Source organism: Grammomys surdaster, unplaced genomic scaffold (assembly GCF_004785775.1).
Source record: "Grammomys surdaster isolate TR1022 unplaced genomic scaffold, NIH_TR_1.0 126313, whole genome shotgun sequence".
Classification (NCBI taxonomy): Eukaryota; Metazoa; Chordata; class Mammalia; order Rodentia; family Muridae; genus Grammomys; species Grammomys surdaster.
This window is the reverse complement of record NW_021621113.1, coordinates 10,760,393-10,776,261: the sequence shown is the minus strand read 5'-3', so window position 1 is coordinate 10,776,261 and position 15,869 is coordinate 10,760,393. Positions and strand designations below refer to the sequence as shown.

The 15,869-nt window shown below is 53.0% G+C and overlaps 1 protein-coding gene across 3 annotated transcripts in view; it reads right to left on the bottom strand.

The window, feature by feature from the left end:
• Nucleotides 1-15,869, bottom strand: part of Ece1 (endothelin converting enzyme 1) — a 103,277-nt gene that overhangs the window by 22,949 nt on the left and 64,459 nt on the right. For all 3 annotated transcript variants that reach the window (XM_028759969.1, XM_028759970.1, XM_028759968.1), the window contains exons 5-8: nt 7,708-7,829; nt 5,933-6,079; nt 5,314-5,379; nt 3,709-3,900 (exon numbers count right to left, since the gene is read on the bottom strand). In XM_028759969.1, coding sequence (XP_028615802.1) covers nt 3,709-3,900; nt 5,314-5,379; nt 5,933-6,079; nt 7,708-7,829 — 527 coding nt within the window. The remainder of the gene's footprint in view (nt 1-3,708; nt 3,901-5,313; nt 5,380-5,932; nt 6,080-7,707; nt 7,830-15,869) is intronic.

Genomic DNA, 15,869 nt, shown 5'->3' with positions numbered 1-15,869 from the left:
GCTAGGGAGAGGAGAGCTGATATGGGAGGAGCTAGGGAGAGGTGGATAAGGGAGGAGCTAGGGTGAGGAGAGGTGGATATGGGAGGCGCTAGGGAGAGGTGGATGTGGGAGGAGCTAGGGAGAAGAGAGCTGATATGGGAGGAGCTAGGGAGAGGTGGATATGGGAGGAGCTAGGGAGAGGACAGGTGGATATGGGAGGAGCTAGGGAGAGGACAGGTGGATATGGGAGGAGCTAGGGAGAGGTGGATATGGGAGGAGCTAGGGAGAGGTGGATATGGGAGGAGCTAGGGAGAGGACAGGTGGATATGGGAGGAGCTAGGGAGAGGTGGATATGGGAGGAGCTAGGGAGAGGACAGGTGGATATGGGAGGAGCTAGGGAGAGGAGAGGTGCATGACTATAAGCCTGGTACTCGGGAGGCAGAACCAGGTGGATGTCTGTGAATTTAAGGATAGCCTGGTCTATATAGCAAGTTCCAGGCTGTGTAGTCTGAGGCCAGCCTGTGCTAGCTATATACATATATGGGTCTGGAGAGGTTTCTCAGTGGGAAACAGCACCCAGGCTGTTTTTGTAGAAGACCCAAGTTTGGTTCATAGTACCCATGTCAGGCTAACAGCTGTCCATAACTCCAGCTTAAGGGGCTCCACCTCCCCCTTCTGGACAATGTGGGGAAGTGCATGTGGGCACACAGAAGGGGACATACACTTATATACACAATTTAAAAATAACAAGAATAAACCTTTAAAAAGCAATCTGAGACTGGGTTGTAGCTCAGTGATAGACCAACTACCTAGATGTACAAGGCTCTGGGTTCAGTTCCTAACACTGGAAGTAAAACAGAACAAGAAGACACCCTAAAACCCCATCCACACGGGGAAACAGAACAAGAAGACACCCTAAACCCCATCCACATGGGGAAACAGAACAAGAAGACACCCTAAACCCGTCCACATGGGGAAACAGAACAAGAAGACGCCCTAAACCCCATCCACATGGGGTAACAGGCAGAGGAAACTTATCCCCCAACGACCTTTGACTCGGAGGCTACTACGAAGGAAGAGAACAGCGTCTGGAGAAGCAATGCTGGATGTATGATTCCCTGAACTCAGCCTCTGGTCTGACCTACAGCCATCTGGTTACAGCAGCCAGGCTAGCTGCAAGCCACATCCTGAAGCTGGTGGTGCCTTTATTCAGGGTTTGGAAATAAAATTAGTCTTCAGCTATCAGAGAAGATATTCTGCGCTAAATTAAGTGTCATTATTTTACTGCTGGGGACCCAGGCAGCACTGCTGGCCACAGAAACGACCATTAACATTTTTTTACCTACTCACTCCTCTGTGCCTCATCACGCTAGGCAGTCCGATGGGGAGAAAGGCTTAGTCTAGCCTTGAAGGGCTCAGGGCTTCCTTGTGGTTAGACGTGTTTTCTTGTACCTGTACATCTGCCCAGTTCTCCTGGCTAACACTCCCTAGGAGCTGTTCTACAAAGACCCCAAGGGTTAACACTGAAGAATCGCTGTCCCTTGTGTATGCCCTTTACCTCCGTGTTCCCACACAGAGCAGGGCTCAGGGAATGGGTTCTTTTTTCCCAGGAAGGAGACTGAGGCGCAAGGGGTTGAGTCATGTGACCTGACTCAGCTCACACAGCTTGAGATGGAGTAGGGCAGTGCCATGTTCTGAGCCCAAGCCTGGGCTTGAAGAATAACTCAAGGGAGAAGACGCAGGCGACTCTGGTGAACACTGGCTGATGTGCTCAAGGGCTACTGTGCCCTATCCTACTCTGGGCATCACCTGCAGCATCAGACTACTCTGGGGCTGCCATGGTAAGACCCGAAAGGCTGGAGCAAACTAAATTACGCCATGCAAACATCATCTCCCTCAACCTTTTAGCCTCAGAGCAGAAAACAATGCCAGATGGCCCCCAACACCGACTACCTGTCTCCATAACAACCGGTTGGGCACCACATCCCCTGGGAACCTGCAGGCAGCTGGCAGCTGCGGGAGGCCTGAGTGGGCTGTGGCACCTCCTGAGACTCTGAGGGCTTAAGTGTGCCAACCATTAAACATGACTGCATCCCTAACCTTTCTTACCCAGGCCTAGGGCCTGGCTTCCCTTCCTCAAAGCCATTAGCACAGAGACACAAACTATTTCCTATTAGGCTAGCTAGGGGCGTGGCTAGCTGGGGGCGGGGATAGCTAGGGGCAGGGACCATGGAAGAGCAAGCCCATGTGGACCTGAAGGAAGGAACCTGTAAAACATAATGTCCCTTCTGAAGAAGAGACAGACGGATTACTGGTCAGATGGGAGGACTTCGGAAACAGTACTGAAACTCTTGACACAGACATGGTATCACTCCTGACAAGAGCAAGGCTCAGCCAACAATGCCACCTGAGAGAGGTCCCTCTCTCCTAAGACAAGGCTGGCCAACAAGACAGACAGAAACAGTGGAAGCATCAGGTCATCAAATGAGGATACCTGAGCCCCAAGCAGCCACAGTCGGGGGTGGGGAGAGCCTAGGACGGGACTGAGTACAGAGGGGATGGCAGACCTCTAGCTCCCTTCACACCCATCAGGTCCAAGGAGAAGTTACAACCCGAGGACATGCCACAGTCCAGGGAACCAAGCCTGAGTGCCAACCGCTCCCCTGCTACTCAGGAGCCTCTGGGCCAAACCATGCCACTTGGCTGCCCTGCTCAGAAAAGGCTGGAGGTGTAGCTCAGTGGGTAGAACGCTTGCCTAGCATGCAGGAATCCCTGGGTGTGTCCCCAGCATCCCATTAAAAAAGAGTGAGCCAGGAGGTGGTGGCACATGCATTTAATCCCGGCACTTGGAGGCAGAGGCAGGCGGATCTCTGAGTTTGAGGTCAGCCTGGTCTATAGAGTGAGTTCCAGGACAGCCAGGGCTACACAGAGAAACCCCATCTCAATAAAATAAAATAAAATAAAATAAAATAAAATAAAATAAAATAAAATAAAATAAAATAAAATAAAATAAAGTAAAGTGACATGGTGGTGCACACCTGTAATCCCAGCACTTGAGAGAGAGAGGCAGGAGGATCAGAAGTTCAAAGTCACCCTTGGCTACATAGTGAGTTCAAAGGCAGCCTGTGAGACATCATATGTCTATCTCAAAACAAGAAAATAAATGGAATAAACTTGGTAGGACTCTTTCTTTCTTTCTTTCTTTCTTTCTTTCTTTTTTTTTTTTTTTTGGTTTTTCAAGACAGGGTTTCTCTGTGTAGCCCTGGCTGTCCTGGAACTCACTCTGTAGACCAGGCTGGCCTCGAACTCAGAAATCTGCCTGCCTATGCCTCCCAAGTGCTGGGATTAAAGGCTTGACGGCAGGAAATTTTCATTAAAAAAAAAAAAAGAAAGAAAAGGGAAACACTATAGCCTACATCTCTGCAGTGCTCCATGTGCAGTACTCCAGGACCAGGACGGGGCACACGGTACAGGAGAGGACGGAAACGCTCCATCCATGGGAGCTGTGATGACCACCACAGTTTCAGGGAAACATCTCAGAAAGCAGCCTCGTGGTCTTTACTGGGTGAGGGTCCTTCCCTGAGCCTCAGTCTTTCCATCTGTGACCAGGTAGATCAACACCCCCTTTATCAGGTCACTTCAAGGATCTGGTAAGGTGGGCTCTGCAGCTTGGGTCCCTGGAGCCTCCGCTGATGCCCAGCCCCTGACATTTCGCATCAGTAAGCTTACCTGAAGCTCAGCAGCCGTGACTTTGTGGTAGATGAGCTCCTCGTCCCGGCGCTTCTCCTGGGGGATGGTGATGTTGGCCAGCGCGGTCTCAAAGTCCAGGACCTGCTGCATCTGGGGCCGGATGGATTCCTCGTCCCCACCACCCAGCAGCTTTCCCAGCTGGACCATGTAGTTCAGATATCCAGTCAGTACCTGTGGGACCAGCACTGTGAGGGGCCGCCACCTGCTGTCCTCTGTGCTTGAGGAGGGCAGGACAGGCTGCAGCCTAACACACACAGCCAAAGTTCTACCCAGAAAAATCCACATTTTTATTTCACTGAGACAGGTCTCCCTGTGTAGCCTTGACTGGCCTAGAACTCACAGAGAACCACCTGCCTCTCTTTCCCAAAGGTGTGTGCCTGGCTTGTTTTTCTATTTTTGAGACAAGGTTTTACTCTGTAGCCTAGGCTGCCCTGGAACTCATGGGAAAACTGCTTCAGTCTCCTAGATGCTGGGATGACAGGCATGTGTCAGGTCAAGCCTCTGGAAAACAGCTTTGAGTTGGATGCTGTGCCTGTCCACTGGCTCCCCTCATCCCTTAGGGTTAAACGGAAGCGATTGCACAGGTCCTAGGGTGGGACAGGTGGCCCTGCTGGTCTGGTCCAGTCTTTGCTCATTCCAGAATTGATCTTTGTATGTGCTCGTGTGCACACACTCACACATGAGCGCACACGCGTGTGTGCACGCATACACGCATGAGCGCACACACACACTGAGTGTTAGAAGGTGCATGAGCAGAGACACAGATACATGATGAGTGTTGGAGGGTGCACGTACACACACACACACACACACACACACACACACACACATAGACTGTTGGTGGGTATATACTACATGGTGTGTGTGTGTACAGGTCAGAGGACAGTTTTTGGACTCAGTCCTCGGTTCTACCTTTATGTGGGTTCTGGAGATCAAATTCATATTGTCAGGTTTGCGTGGCAACCGTCTTTGTCTGCTTAGCCATCTCGCTGGCACAATTTTTATTCTTTTAACACGCCTGCTCTGAGCCACTTGCCACTGCGTGTCTCCTCATCTGAGTCAAGTCCTTAAGTTCTTCAGCTGCTCCTCTGCTAACCGCTGACCATACGAGGCTGAGGCTTCAGCTGGGTGATCAATCAAAAGAGGTTTGCCTCCCCTCAAGCGAGGTTCCTGGGGACCATCTCCCTGTCACTGGGCACTGAGTGGCCACAGGTGGAATTAAGGAGCTGGTTCCAGGTGTGCAACACACTTAACGGCTGTGTGACCATGAGCAGTCACTGAGTGTTTCTGAGCCTTACAAGGCAAGGTAAAGGTCCTATCAGCTTGTCAGAGGTGAGGTCCACAAAGGGCCAAGCACCTACAAATGGTGGCAGGTGACTCACTGTCTTCTTTAGAAAAGGGATAAATGATGCCCCCTTGTACCCACAGTGCCTGTGATGCCAGACGTTTGGGGACACCGTCCCCCACACCCTCCCCTCAGGGCTGTCTGTTGGCCTTCAGGAAACTGCTCTCTCTGTAAAAGCCAAGTTTCCGAGGCTTCTGGGATTGCTGGGTGTGCATAGTGGGCCAGGCCGGGCAGCTCACCTTCTCATTTTCTGTCTTGTTCAGGTAATAGTCTCTGGAGGGCAAGCCAAGGCCGGACTGGTCTACCTGCAGAGGGATTCGGGGTGAGTGGGGAGGCTCCCTGCTTCTTCTCTGCCTTCCTGGGGTGGGTGCCAGCAGGAACAGGAGAAGAAGCTGAGAGCTACCAACACCAGCACGTCTACCCACGGACCAGGGATGAGACAGGCACATTTTCCCCAATAAGGGAAATGGCAGCTACCCTGAAGAACTGCAATGAGAACTTGTGCAGACAGTGATGGTAAAGAGCCTTCTGAGAGTTGGTCAGGGAGGAGAGGAACATCCCAGAGAGCTGCCACAGAAGCCTTCTGGTCCCTTATTGTCATACCTCATCTCAGGTAAGAGTTATTATACTATATTTGGTTGACAAGGAAATTATAGTTCAGAGAAGCTGAGCCACTTGCCTAAGGTCACACAGCAGGTGGGTAGCATGGATGGGTGAGGTGAGGTGAGGTGAAAGCAGGGAGAGATGGACTCAAATCCATTCCAACCAGAATTACAAAGGCCAGGGACCGCGGCAGGGGAGCAGAGGGTGTCACCAGTCACGTCCGGGAGTTCACGTCACCTCCGTGGCTCTGCCCACCTGGATCACATTGCTGTTGGAGTTCTTGGAGTCGGCGCTGACGTAGACAGAGAAGAAGGGTGAGGTGCGGTAGTGAGCGGTGACCACCTGCAGCGTGTCCTGGAAGTTGTCCTTGGCCCAGGGTCCTGTGATATTCCAGCCTCCGAGCTGTGGGGAGAGAGCAGACAGAGGTGGTGTGTGTGAGTGTGTGTGTGTGTGCCTGTGTGCGCGTGTGCACAAGTATATGTATGCAAGCGGGCACATAAGTGTGGCCATGCATGTGTATAAATGGGGCGTGTGTACACAGGTGTGGGCAGTGTGTGCATGGGTGTGGGTGGTATGTGTGTGGTTCCTGTGTGGGCAGTATGTGTACACGTGTGTCTGCGTATGCAGGTGTGTATGGTGTGCGTGCAGACATGTGCGAGAGGTGTGTGCATGCACTGGTGTGTGTGGTGTGTGTATGCAGGTGTGGACAGTATGTGTGCACATGTGAGGGTTGTGTGTGTGTGTGTGTGTGTGCATGGGTGTGCATGACGTATGTGTGTATCTGTGTAGCTGGTGTGGGTGTAAACAGGTGTGTGTGCGTGCACAGGCGTGGACAGTGTGTGCGTTTGCATGGGTGTGAGCCTGTGGTGAGCTGGTGTGTGAGACCCATGCAAATCCCAGAGCCTCGTGTTCTATGACCCCGGAGCAGTCAGCCCTCTGACCTCTTTTTTTCTGAGTCAGGGTGTAGCCCTGGCTGTCCTGAACTCACTCAGTAGACCAGGCTGGCCTTGATAACCTTAAGTGTGCTAAGAGCACACGAGGCTGCTGCTCCCACGTGACTGGAGGGGAGGTGGGCTGAGACTCGGTCAGGGATACAGTCCCATGGACACAGTGATATTAAAACAGAATTCCGAAGGTGTCTGCAGGGAAAGGCTGCGAGGCCACAGGCGTCTTGTAATGAGCACAGCGCCCACAGTCACGGAAGCCCAGGTTTAAATTCCCAGCACCCACAATAAAAGTTGGGTGTAGCCTCAAAAATGCCTATGACTCCAGTGCTGCAGGGAAAGGGAGGATGGTGGGGGCTTCCTGGTTATTGGCCTAGCTCCATGTTCAGGGAGGAGACCCTGTCTCAAGGGACTAGGGAAGAGAGTGACAAGGCAGACTCCTGATGTCCTCCTCTGGCCTCCGTGTGCCCAAACAAATACACATTCGTGTACACACACACACACACACACACACACACACACACACACACACTGCCCCCTAGCTGGGCACAAGCTGGTCCATGGGACCTGTGTAAGAGAGGATGAAAGACATTTTCCCGGGGTCATCTTCATCTTCAGATGAAGATGTAGAAGTCGAAGCTCCTCCTGCACCATGCCTGCCTGGATGCTGCCATGCTCCCACCTTGATGATAATGGACTGAACCTCTGAACCTGTAAGCCAGCTCCAATTAAATGTTGTCCTTTGTAAGAGTTGCCTTGGTCATGGTGTCTGTTCACAGCAATAAACCCTAACTAAGACAGTGACCCTGTCTTCTCAACACACACACAAACACACACACACACACACACACACACACACACGCTTTGCCCCAGCAGATGCAGACACACACCCTTATACCATCCACACAGACAGACCCACCCACACAGAGCCATGCATACACATGTTCAGGCAACCCCGACAACCGCAGCAGACAGACAGACGGGCTCTGAGTCCCGGCTGGGCGTGGTGGCTGGGGGTGTGAGGTGGGGAGGAGGCTGGAGGGGCTGGTAGGAAACTCATCAGAGCGAGACTGGCTGAACACCCACCTTCTCAATCAGCTCCATCAGGGGCTTGGCCCGAAGCTCCTCGATCCTAGTTTCATTCATGCACGCACCGTAGTACACTTGGGCCTTTTTCTCCGCCTCACTCACGCTGGCCGTGGCATTTTCTAGAATGTCAAGAAATAACAGAGTTGTGTCCCAACGGGGTGAATTCTCCCTGGATCCTTGGCACTCCCAGCTGTACAGAAGGACCACAGCAAATTACTGTCCAGGGAGGAGAAGCCTTGTCCTAGGGCTGTACTCAAGCGCTTCTGTGTCCTGGGTTTTGTCTCTCTGCAAGATGACCTCGCAGATGTCTCTGGGGTGGCAATGTGTGCTGTGCTGCATAGTTTTATGTCAACCTGACACAAGCTAAAGTCACCTTCGAGGAGGGAATCTCAATGAAGAAAATGCCTCCATAAAATCAGGCTGTAAACTAGCCTGTAGGGCATTTTCTTAATCAGGGATTGATGGAGAAGGGCCCAGTCCACTGTGGGTGGTGTCATTCCTAGGCTGGTGGTCCTGGGTTCTATAAGAAAGCAGGCTGAGCAAGCCATGAAGAAAAAGCCAGTAAGCAGCACCCCTCCACTGCCTCTGCATCAGCTCCTGCCTCCAGATTCCTGCCCTGAGTTCCTTCAAATACAAAGCTGAATAAACCCTTTCCGCCCCAGCTTGCTTTTGGTCATGGTGTCATCACAGCAATAGAAACCTAGACATGTACCCACCCAGCAGGTCGGCTGGCTTCCCCACCAGCCAGTACATGGGCTCAAGCCCCTGCAGGGAAGGTGGGAACCTTGCCTAGGTTTTCAGTTCCCCGATGACCTTGCCTGGGAGAAAGGCAGGCACCAGGCTTGAAAGACTGCATTCTTTAGCAACTGACTCCCTGATTCCTCCTGAGAGGGCTAGAGGTGTTTGCCAGACTTACAAAGGGCTCCAGCGTTGTTTTCCTTTTCCCACTCTGGTGTTCCAGGCTAGGGGAGTATCTCATCACACTGGGGTGGGGGTTAGAGCTTCCCAGGCACCCAGGAGACTATCTCTTCCTCCTCTTCCTCCTCTCCCTCCTCCTCCCCAGCACCTGTGCTCCATGCCACCTGCTCAAGGCCACATGCCTGCACATGTGTGACCTGGAAGGTTCCTGATGCACCCAGTGTGTGTGTGTGTGTGTGTGTGTACAGGGTAGACTCTGTAACGCTTCGGCCATTTTTCCTCCTTTTACATTAGTTTCTGACCTTGATCTCCCCAGGCCGTCCTCCTCCGTGAACAACTCTCTGGTGGGAGTCTGTGCCGCCATTCACTGGGCAGACATCAGAGGCTCACTCTGTGCCATGTACTGTGTAAGAGTTGGGATACCAAAGGCAAGGCCCCCGCTGCTCCACGGGGCTTCTGCACAGGACCTTGTGAGAGTCTGGTTCAGCTCCTAGGCCTTCTTAGAGGCTTCATTCCAGGGCTGCAGTCCACTGGGCATGGCCTAGAGGCCGGACACTGGGTTGAACATGAAGTTTTACAGACATGGGACCTAATTCCTGAGTCAAAAAGGTCATGATATAGAGGGACAGGATATGCCCAGAAAAGCCTGCAGGATCAGAGAACGTGATGGCTCTGGCTTCAGTAATGGGATCCCCGAGGTGCCAGCATGCTCCATTTATACACTTCTGGTGTCATGCCCAGGGCCTTGTATATGCTAGGCAGTGCTAAGTGGTCTACCAGTTAAGGCACAGCCCCAGCTCCAGGGGATGAGTCCTGTGAGCTGGCTCTCAGACAGGATGGGGGAGAGGGAAGGACAGTAGAGGACCAAGGAAAAGAATATAAACCGACAAATCTTTGGAAGACAGAGAGCCCTTTGTCACAGGCCAAGAGCATGAGTTGTTTTCCTGGGAAGTCTCTTGTCTCTGTGTGTGTGCGGTGTGTGTGTGTGTGTGTGGTTTTTCAAGACAGGGTTTCTCTGAGAGGCCCAGGCTGTCCTGGAACTCTCTCTGTATCAGAGATCTGGCTGCCTCTGCCTCCCAAGTGCTGAGATTAGGGGGATGGTTCCTGGGAAGTCTGAATGAGCTGCTGCAGCAGTCACCTCCAGAGAGTCCCATTTTCCATCCTCACCAGACTTGGCACAGAAACAGCCTACAAAAGAGGTAGGTATAGCCAGGGGGTGGTGGCATGGTGTGAAGGGAGAACACACACACACACACACACACACACACACACACACACACACACGGACACACACTCCTCCTGGAGACCCTGGGAAGACACCTGTGAGCCACGCAGGCCCCAAGGGAATGAGTGGAGGGAGAGTGGAAACAGAGGAGCCTGACCCTAGGGCTGGAGATGCAAAGCAGGGATAAGAAGGGGGGAATGTCCCACACCCAGGGCTTCATCTCCATGGCAATGTTTCCTAACAGCTCAACTCTTAGAAGGGAAGGCAGAATCACCAGGTACTGTTGGCCAGGCTCCAGAAGCTTTCACCATCCACACCTGGCTCTGGTCATGACCCTGAGAGGCCATGGCCAGCGTCAGAGGCAAAACTCTGTGCTCAAGAATGAGCCTGGCATCTGCTTTCCCTAGAGCCCCAAGGTCACGGAGATAAGAGACCTAGAGACAGGCTCCCCAGGACAGCCTGGCTGTGCTGGTCACAGTGTGTTCTGAGTTCCAGCTGGAGGCCACTGATTGACTCCCTCGTCCTGACATCTGGAGGGAGAGAGAACACTTGCTTCAGGAACAGCTGCCCCCTCACCCGTGCTGTGAGGCCTCCCTGACCAAGCTCAGTTCCTGGGGCCACGCTCACGGCTCTTCCACAGCTAGTCACTCAGCTCCCAGGGTTGGCAGCTGCTGGGCTGGGTGTGAGGGATGTAGAGGCAGTTGGGGGGGACAGCCACCAAGCAGTGACAAGAGCATCTCGGTACTCACTGGGATAGAATGGGAAGAGAAGCTCCAGGTTAGCCCATGAGGATGACAAGAAGAAGCCCTTGCTTTAGCTTCGGGCTGAGTGTGTGTGGGGGGGAGCAATGAGAATCTTGACTGAGCAGGGGCTGTGCCACACACACAGTGTCCTGTCTGCCTCACGTTCTGTATATTAGCTATCTTTGTGTCCCTGGGAGCAGGCACACAGTAGGCCCTCAGCAGAGCTATTCATGTAGAATAAAGCAGAACACCGTGTCTGGGAGGGGGAGTGATGAAGGAAGGGCTCTGGTAGGCCTAAGTGTGGCAAACATGACACCAGCACTGCTTGGCCACTCCCTTCCTCCCCCCTCGCTAAACCATTAGATTACATTCCTAAAGCAAGCCCCCAAGGTCTATTCCCTTATTTGGCCACCGACTCCTTTCTGAGACTAAACACTAAGGTCCAACAATCAAAACTTATTGTTTGGCTACCCTGGCTAACCTGTCCAATCAGGACCTACCAACTTATCCTGGCACAGACTTCCCCCTTTCTCTTCAAAAACCCAGTCCAAAGAAAGAAAAATACAAACAAAAAACCCCAAACATCTGCTGTTGTTGCTGTCTGCTTTTGTTCAATCCAGAGGCAGCCCCCCTGCTTGCCCCTCCTGGGTAATAAATAAATCTCCTTTGCGCTAAGAACTTGGCATCTGGGTGTGTCCTGTAACAATTTTCAGGGGCCCCCAAGGCCAGTGCCAGACTGAGATCTATAAGGAGAGGAAGAGAGACAGGATACATGGGTGCCATGTGGCAACGGGCATTCATATCTCTGCTAGGCTTCTCTTGACGTGTGCTGGGGTTGCCACGGTTGGGGCTTGAAGCTCCGGGATAGCCTGAGGCACTCCACCCTCCTGCCCCCTCCTCATGCAGGAGCAGCTATTACCTTGCAAGTGCTCCAGAGGGACCTGGACTGACTGACTGAGCTGCTCAGAGCTGGGGAGTTGGCTCAGTAGGTCAAGTGCCTGCCAGGCAAGCAGAAGGCCCTGAGTTCAGATCCCCAGCACCCTCTAAGAGCCGGGCACAGCTGCACAAGTTTGTAACCACAATATCGGAGGGCAGAGGTGGGGGCACGGAGGAGGTGAATCCGTGACATTCACCAGGCAGCCAACCTAGCTGAACCAATGAACTCCAGGTTCTGTGAGAGATCTGTTTCAAAAACGAGAGGGCGCAATGGAGGAAAACAGCTGACTTTGCCCTCTGGCCTCCAAATGCACACGCACACACCTGTGAAATGCACACGCACACCCACACACACACCTTTGGGAGAACACAGAACACAGCTGCATGAGAGGTCCAGACAGTGGCAGACGGTGGCAGAGAAGGGGTGAAAGGCACTTGGAAAGTGAAGGAAGGAAAGCTGAGCTCTGGGCTTGGCTTCTTCTGCAGCCGCTGCTACTGACTGGGATGTAAAAGCCCAGAACAGATTCTAGGGGGAAAGGAGACCTCTTGGTCTCCAATGGTGTGGAAATCATTTGGCAGCAAGGGACCAGACAACAGAGGTTCCAATTGCCTAGCTACTTCCTTCCAGGGACCCCATGTTCCAGAAACTTGTGCAGTCACTTCCCCCAAGTCCCAGTGAGGAAAGACAGCACACCATTTAATCGGCCCTCTTTTTCCTCTGGGAGTTTTTCTTGGATCTCTTTCTCACATTGCTGCTAGTGTTAGGAAGCAAACGCCCAGGCAGCCAGGCAAGCAGAGGCTGCTGAGGTGGGCTACGGGGAACCGGGTGTCTGGGAACTCCTCAGGCTCCCTGGCTGCCACGGCATTGTCGGGGCAGAAGCATGCGGGGCCTGGAGTCTCCATCAGCCAAGGCCAGTGTTTGTTTTAGATAAACCACAGACTGCTCCAGGCCTCAAGAGCTCCATCCAAAAAGGGGGGGGGGGAGGGTAGGGGCTGATATAGGAGGCGCCCAGCTCTTTGGGATAACACCATTGCCACTTCCTGGTGCTGAGTGCAGGCCAGGGGTCAGGCCTGTATCTCATCATCAGACAATACAGAAAGATGGAGGTGGTGTTACCGGCCGAAGAGAAGGGAAGGGAGCCCAGGAGAGGGAAGGAGCCTGCTCACAAAGGCAAATGGAAGGATGAGCCTGCTGGAATTTGAATCCAGGCATTCTCAAGGCTCCCTGAGAAAGCGGACTGGCTCTCGGCACGTGGGCGTGGCCATGTGTGCATGTGTGCAACTTGTCGAAACATTTCCCCACAAGTGGCTCTCACTTGGATCACACCCAATTTACAGGCGAGCGACTTGGTAACTAGTCCAAGGTCACATAAAAGTGGCTGAGGCCTGGGCAGGCGTTCCAGTCTTTCAGGACAACTTTAAAACCAGAAGACAGCCCACCCACTCCCACCCCCTAAGAGGTCCTGGCCCCACCTCCCTGCCTGAATCATCAAATCCACCAAAACCATTCACTGCTGTGGACATTATGCCTGGGGGAAGTGTTTCCAAGGCAAACAGAGCAGCAAGGGGAAACGGAGACGGTGAATATTGGAAAACCATAATCAAAACGGAAATAAGAAGACAGAGGATGGTACAATTCATGCCAGTCACCAACAGAAGCTCATCTCACGACATTGGAATGTTCCATGTTCTCAGAGACTGGTATGAGGAACACAAGAAAGGAAGGGAGATAGTTATTGGCCCCTCCCTCACTCCCCCCTGTACAAAAGCCCTGTGTACCACCCCCAACCCCAGCTCTGGTTCTGAGGATGAACCCGGGGGCTTGTGCATGCCAGGACAGCACTCTTCCCCTGACCTGTCTCCCCAGCCCTGATAGCTAACTGTTCTTCATGGAATCTGTGATGGTCACAATAAGCTTGAGTTATAGATTGTCAGTATCTATCCTTGTTTTGCTGTTGAGACTGGCTCTCATATAGCCCAGGCTGACCTTGGACTTAATGTACAGCAAAGGATGGCTTTGAACCCCTGATCTTCCCATCCTGCCCCTGGACTGCTGCAATTATAGGAATTCCCCACCATGTCCAGCTTTATATTCTCATAAGATGCTGTAAGTCTGAAGGGTACACAAACGGTAGTGTGGCTCAGGCCCCAGGAGGCTTCTTGGTAGAAGACATAACAGGGAAAGTGTGGGACCGTAGAATCCTGGGTGTTCGGCCACGCCCCCAAAACCCGGAGACCTAACATAAAGCCCTTGCTAGGTAACCTGAAGCCCCACCCGCTTCCAATATATAAGCAAACACCTTCCGACATGTTTCGGGAAAGCTCCACCACCCAAACCCGCCGTCTGAAATCTCCATATGTCTTGTGAAATCCTGGACTCATTGTGTAAGTCAAAACGCACGCTCGGGGCGGGAGTGGGAGAGAGCTAGCGAGTCGCGGGACACTTTCTTCTGAGAGCCGAGGTTCCCAGAGCGACTCCGAGCCCCAGCGTCTCGTCTGGCGTGCAGCGTCCGGCCGTCTCTCGCCCGCCCGAGCCCTGCACCGTTGTAGCCGCGGTTTCTCGGAGCCCGCGTCTCGCCCGCTCTCGCTGAGCCGCGGTGCTCGGGACCGCCGCCCTGACATTTGCGCGTGGGCGCATGGCCTTGGCCCGGGCCGCCCCCGCGCGACCCGGGCGCGAGATGTGCCCGCCAGGAAAGAGGCTTAGTCTAGAAAGAGCCAGGTAGTGGTGATGTGCACCCTTAATCCTAGCACTTGTAGGGCAGAGGCAGGTAGATCTCTGAGTTCGAGGCCAGCCTGGTCTACAGATAGCGTTTCCAGGACAGTCGGGGAGGAGTCCAGGACAGTATGGTTTCTACACAGAGAATCCCTATCTCAAAAAACAAACAAACAAAAGAAAAAGTATAGAAGGGTCTGAGGAGATGGTTCAGTGTCACAGAAACTTGAGGCTCTTAGTTTGGAACGTCAGAGGCAGGGTGTGGCAGCATACACCTGAAATCCCAATGCTAGGGGACAGAGACAGGCTGATTCCACGTGTCAGTGCTCAGCCAGGCTAGTGCTGACAGTGAGCTCTAGATTCAGCGAGAGACTGTGCTTCAAAAACGTAAGTTAGAACAGCAACTGAGAAACACAATATTGACCTCTGACCCCCACATGAATGTACATGGGCAAGCACATGCATGCATGACACGCAAGACAGGGAGGGAGATACGGGTCTGGAAGGGCTTGTGGGGTAGGCTGTGTTGTTGGTAAAATAGTATGAGCTAAGCACAGCCAGAAAGCCCAAAGCAAGCCAAATCTAAGGGGTGCTGGGAAGCTGGCTACTTCCTGCTGGTGTGAGGTCACATTCCTTTCTCCCCAGTCCTGGGAGGCCCTGCAGTCAGCCTGAGGGAAAGGCAGTCTATGTTCCTTACAGGTGAGCTCACCCTTTTCCAGCTAACAAGCTACAAGGACATGCCATGGTGGCACCTGGCCCAGGTCAGCCCACCCTCTAGGAGGTCCCAGGTGAATTCAAGCATCACAGGAATGTGAGCCTTGGGCTGGAGATGGACGGGGCTCACATGGTAGTGATGCTCGCCTGGGGGTTCCATCCTCAGCACCGAATAAGCCGGGCCTAGTAATGCCAGTGCTCAGGAAGCAAAGACAGGAGGGTGGAGGAGATGGAAGTTATCTTTAGCTTCATAAGGAGTTCAAGGCAAGCTTGGGCTAGAGACCCTGAGAAAGGAGGAAAAGAAGGAAAGAAAGGAAGGAGAGAAAGAAGGAAAGAGGAAGAGAGGGAGGAGAGGAAGGAAGGGTATGGCTTGTTCAAGGCTACACTGCATGTTCGTGTTAACGGCTGTGCTGCTGGACCAGCAAAAATCCTCACCAACACTCCAAGTGCCCCTCTTTATCTCTCTACCTCCCGAGAACCCACCCAGGCCACCTTGGAGGTGCTGAGCACCCCTGTGTTCCAGTGCCTGCCAGCTGTTAGCTCCTCCTGAGGCCTGCTGCCTAGACCTATGCCTTAAAGAAGCTGAAACCGCTGGGCCTTAAGCTCTGGAACGTTCTTTAAGTCGTTCACTCACCTGCATCGGCTGCTTCCCAGGTATCTAAGATATACCTGAAGAGCTGTTTCTAGATTAGTTCCCAGGACGGAGGCTGGAAAGGTGACCCCAGGACATGCCGTGTGTGTGTGTGTGTGGGGGGAAGTAGGGGGTTCTGATGAAGGTGACCTCAATTTATTTGGGGCCCAGGGCTAGCCTGGTCTGCAGAGCTCTACCAAGCAGCCATTAGGGAAGCAAGCCTCAGGCCTCACTCCCCATCAAAACCTCCTGGGACCTCTGAGTGGGTGTAATTAAGAG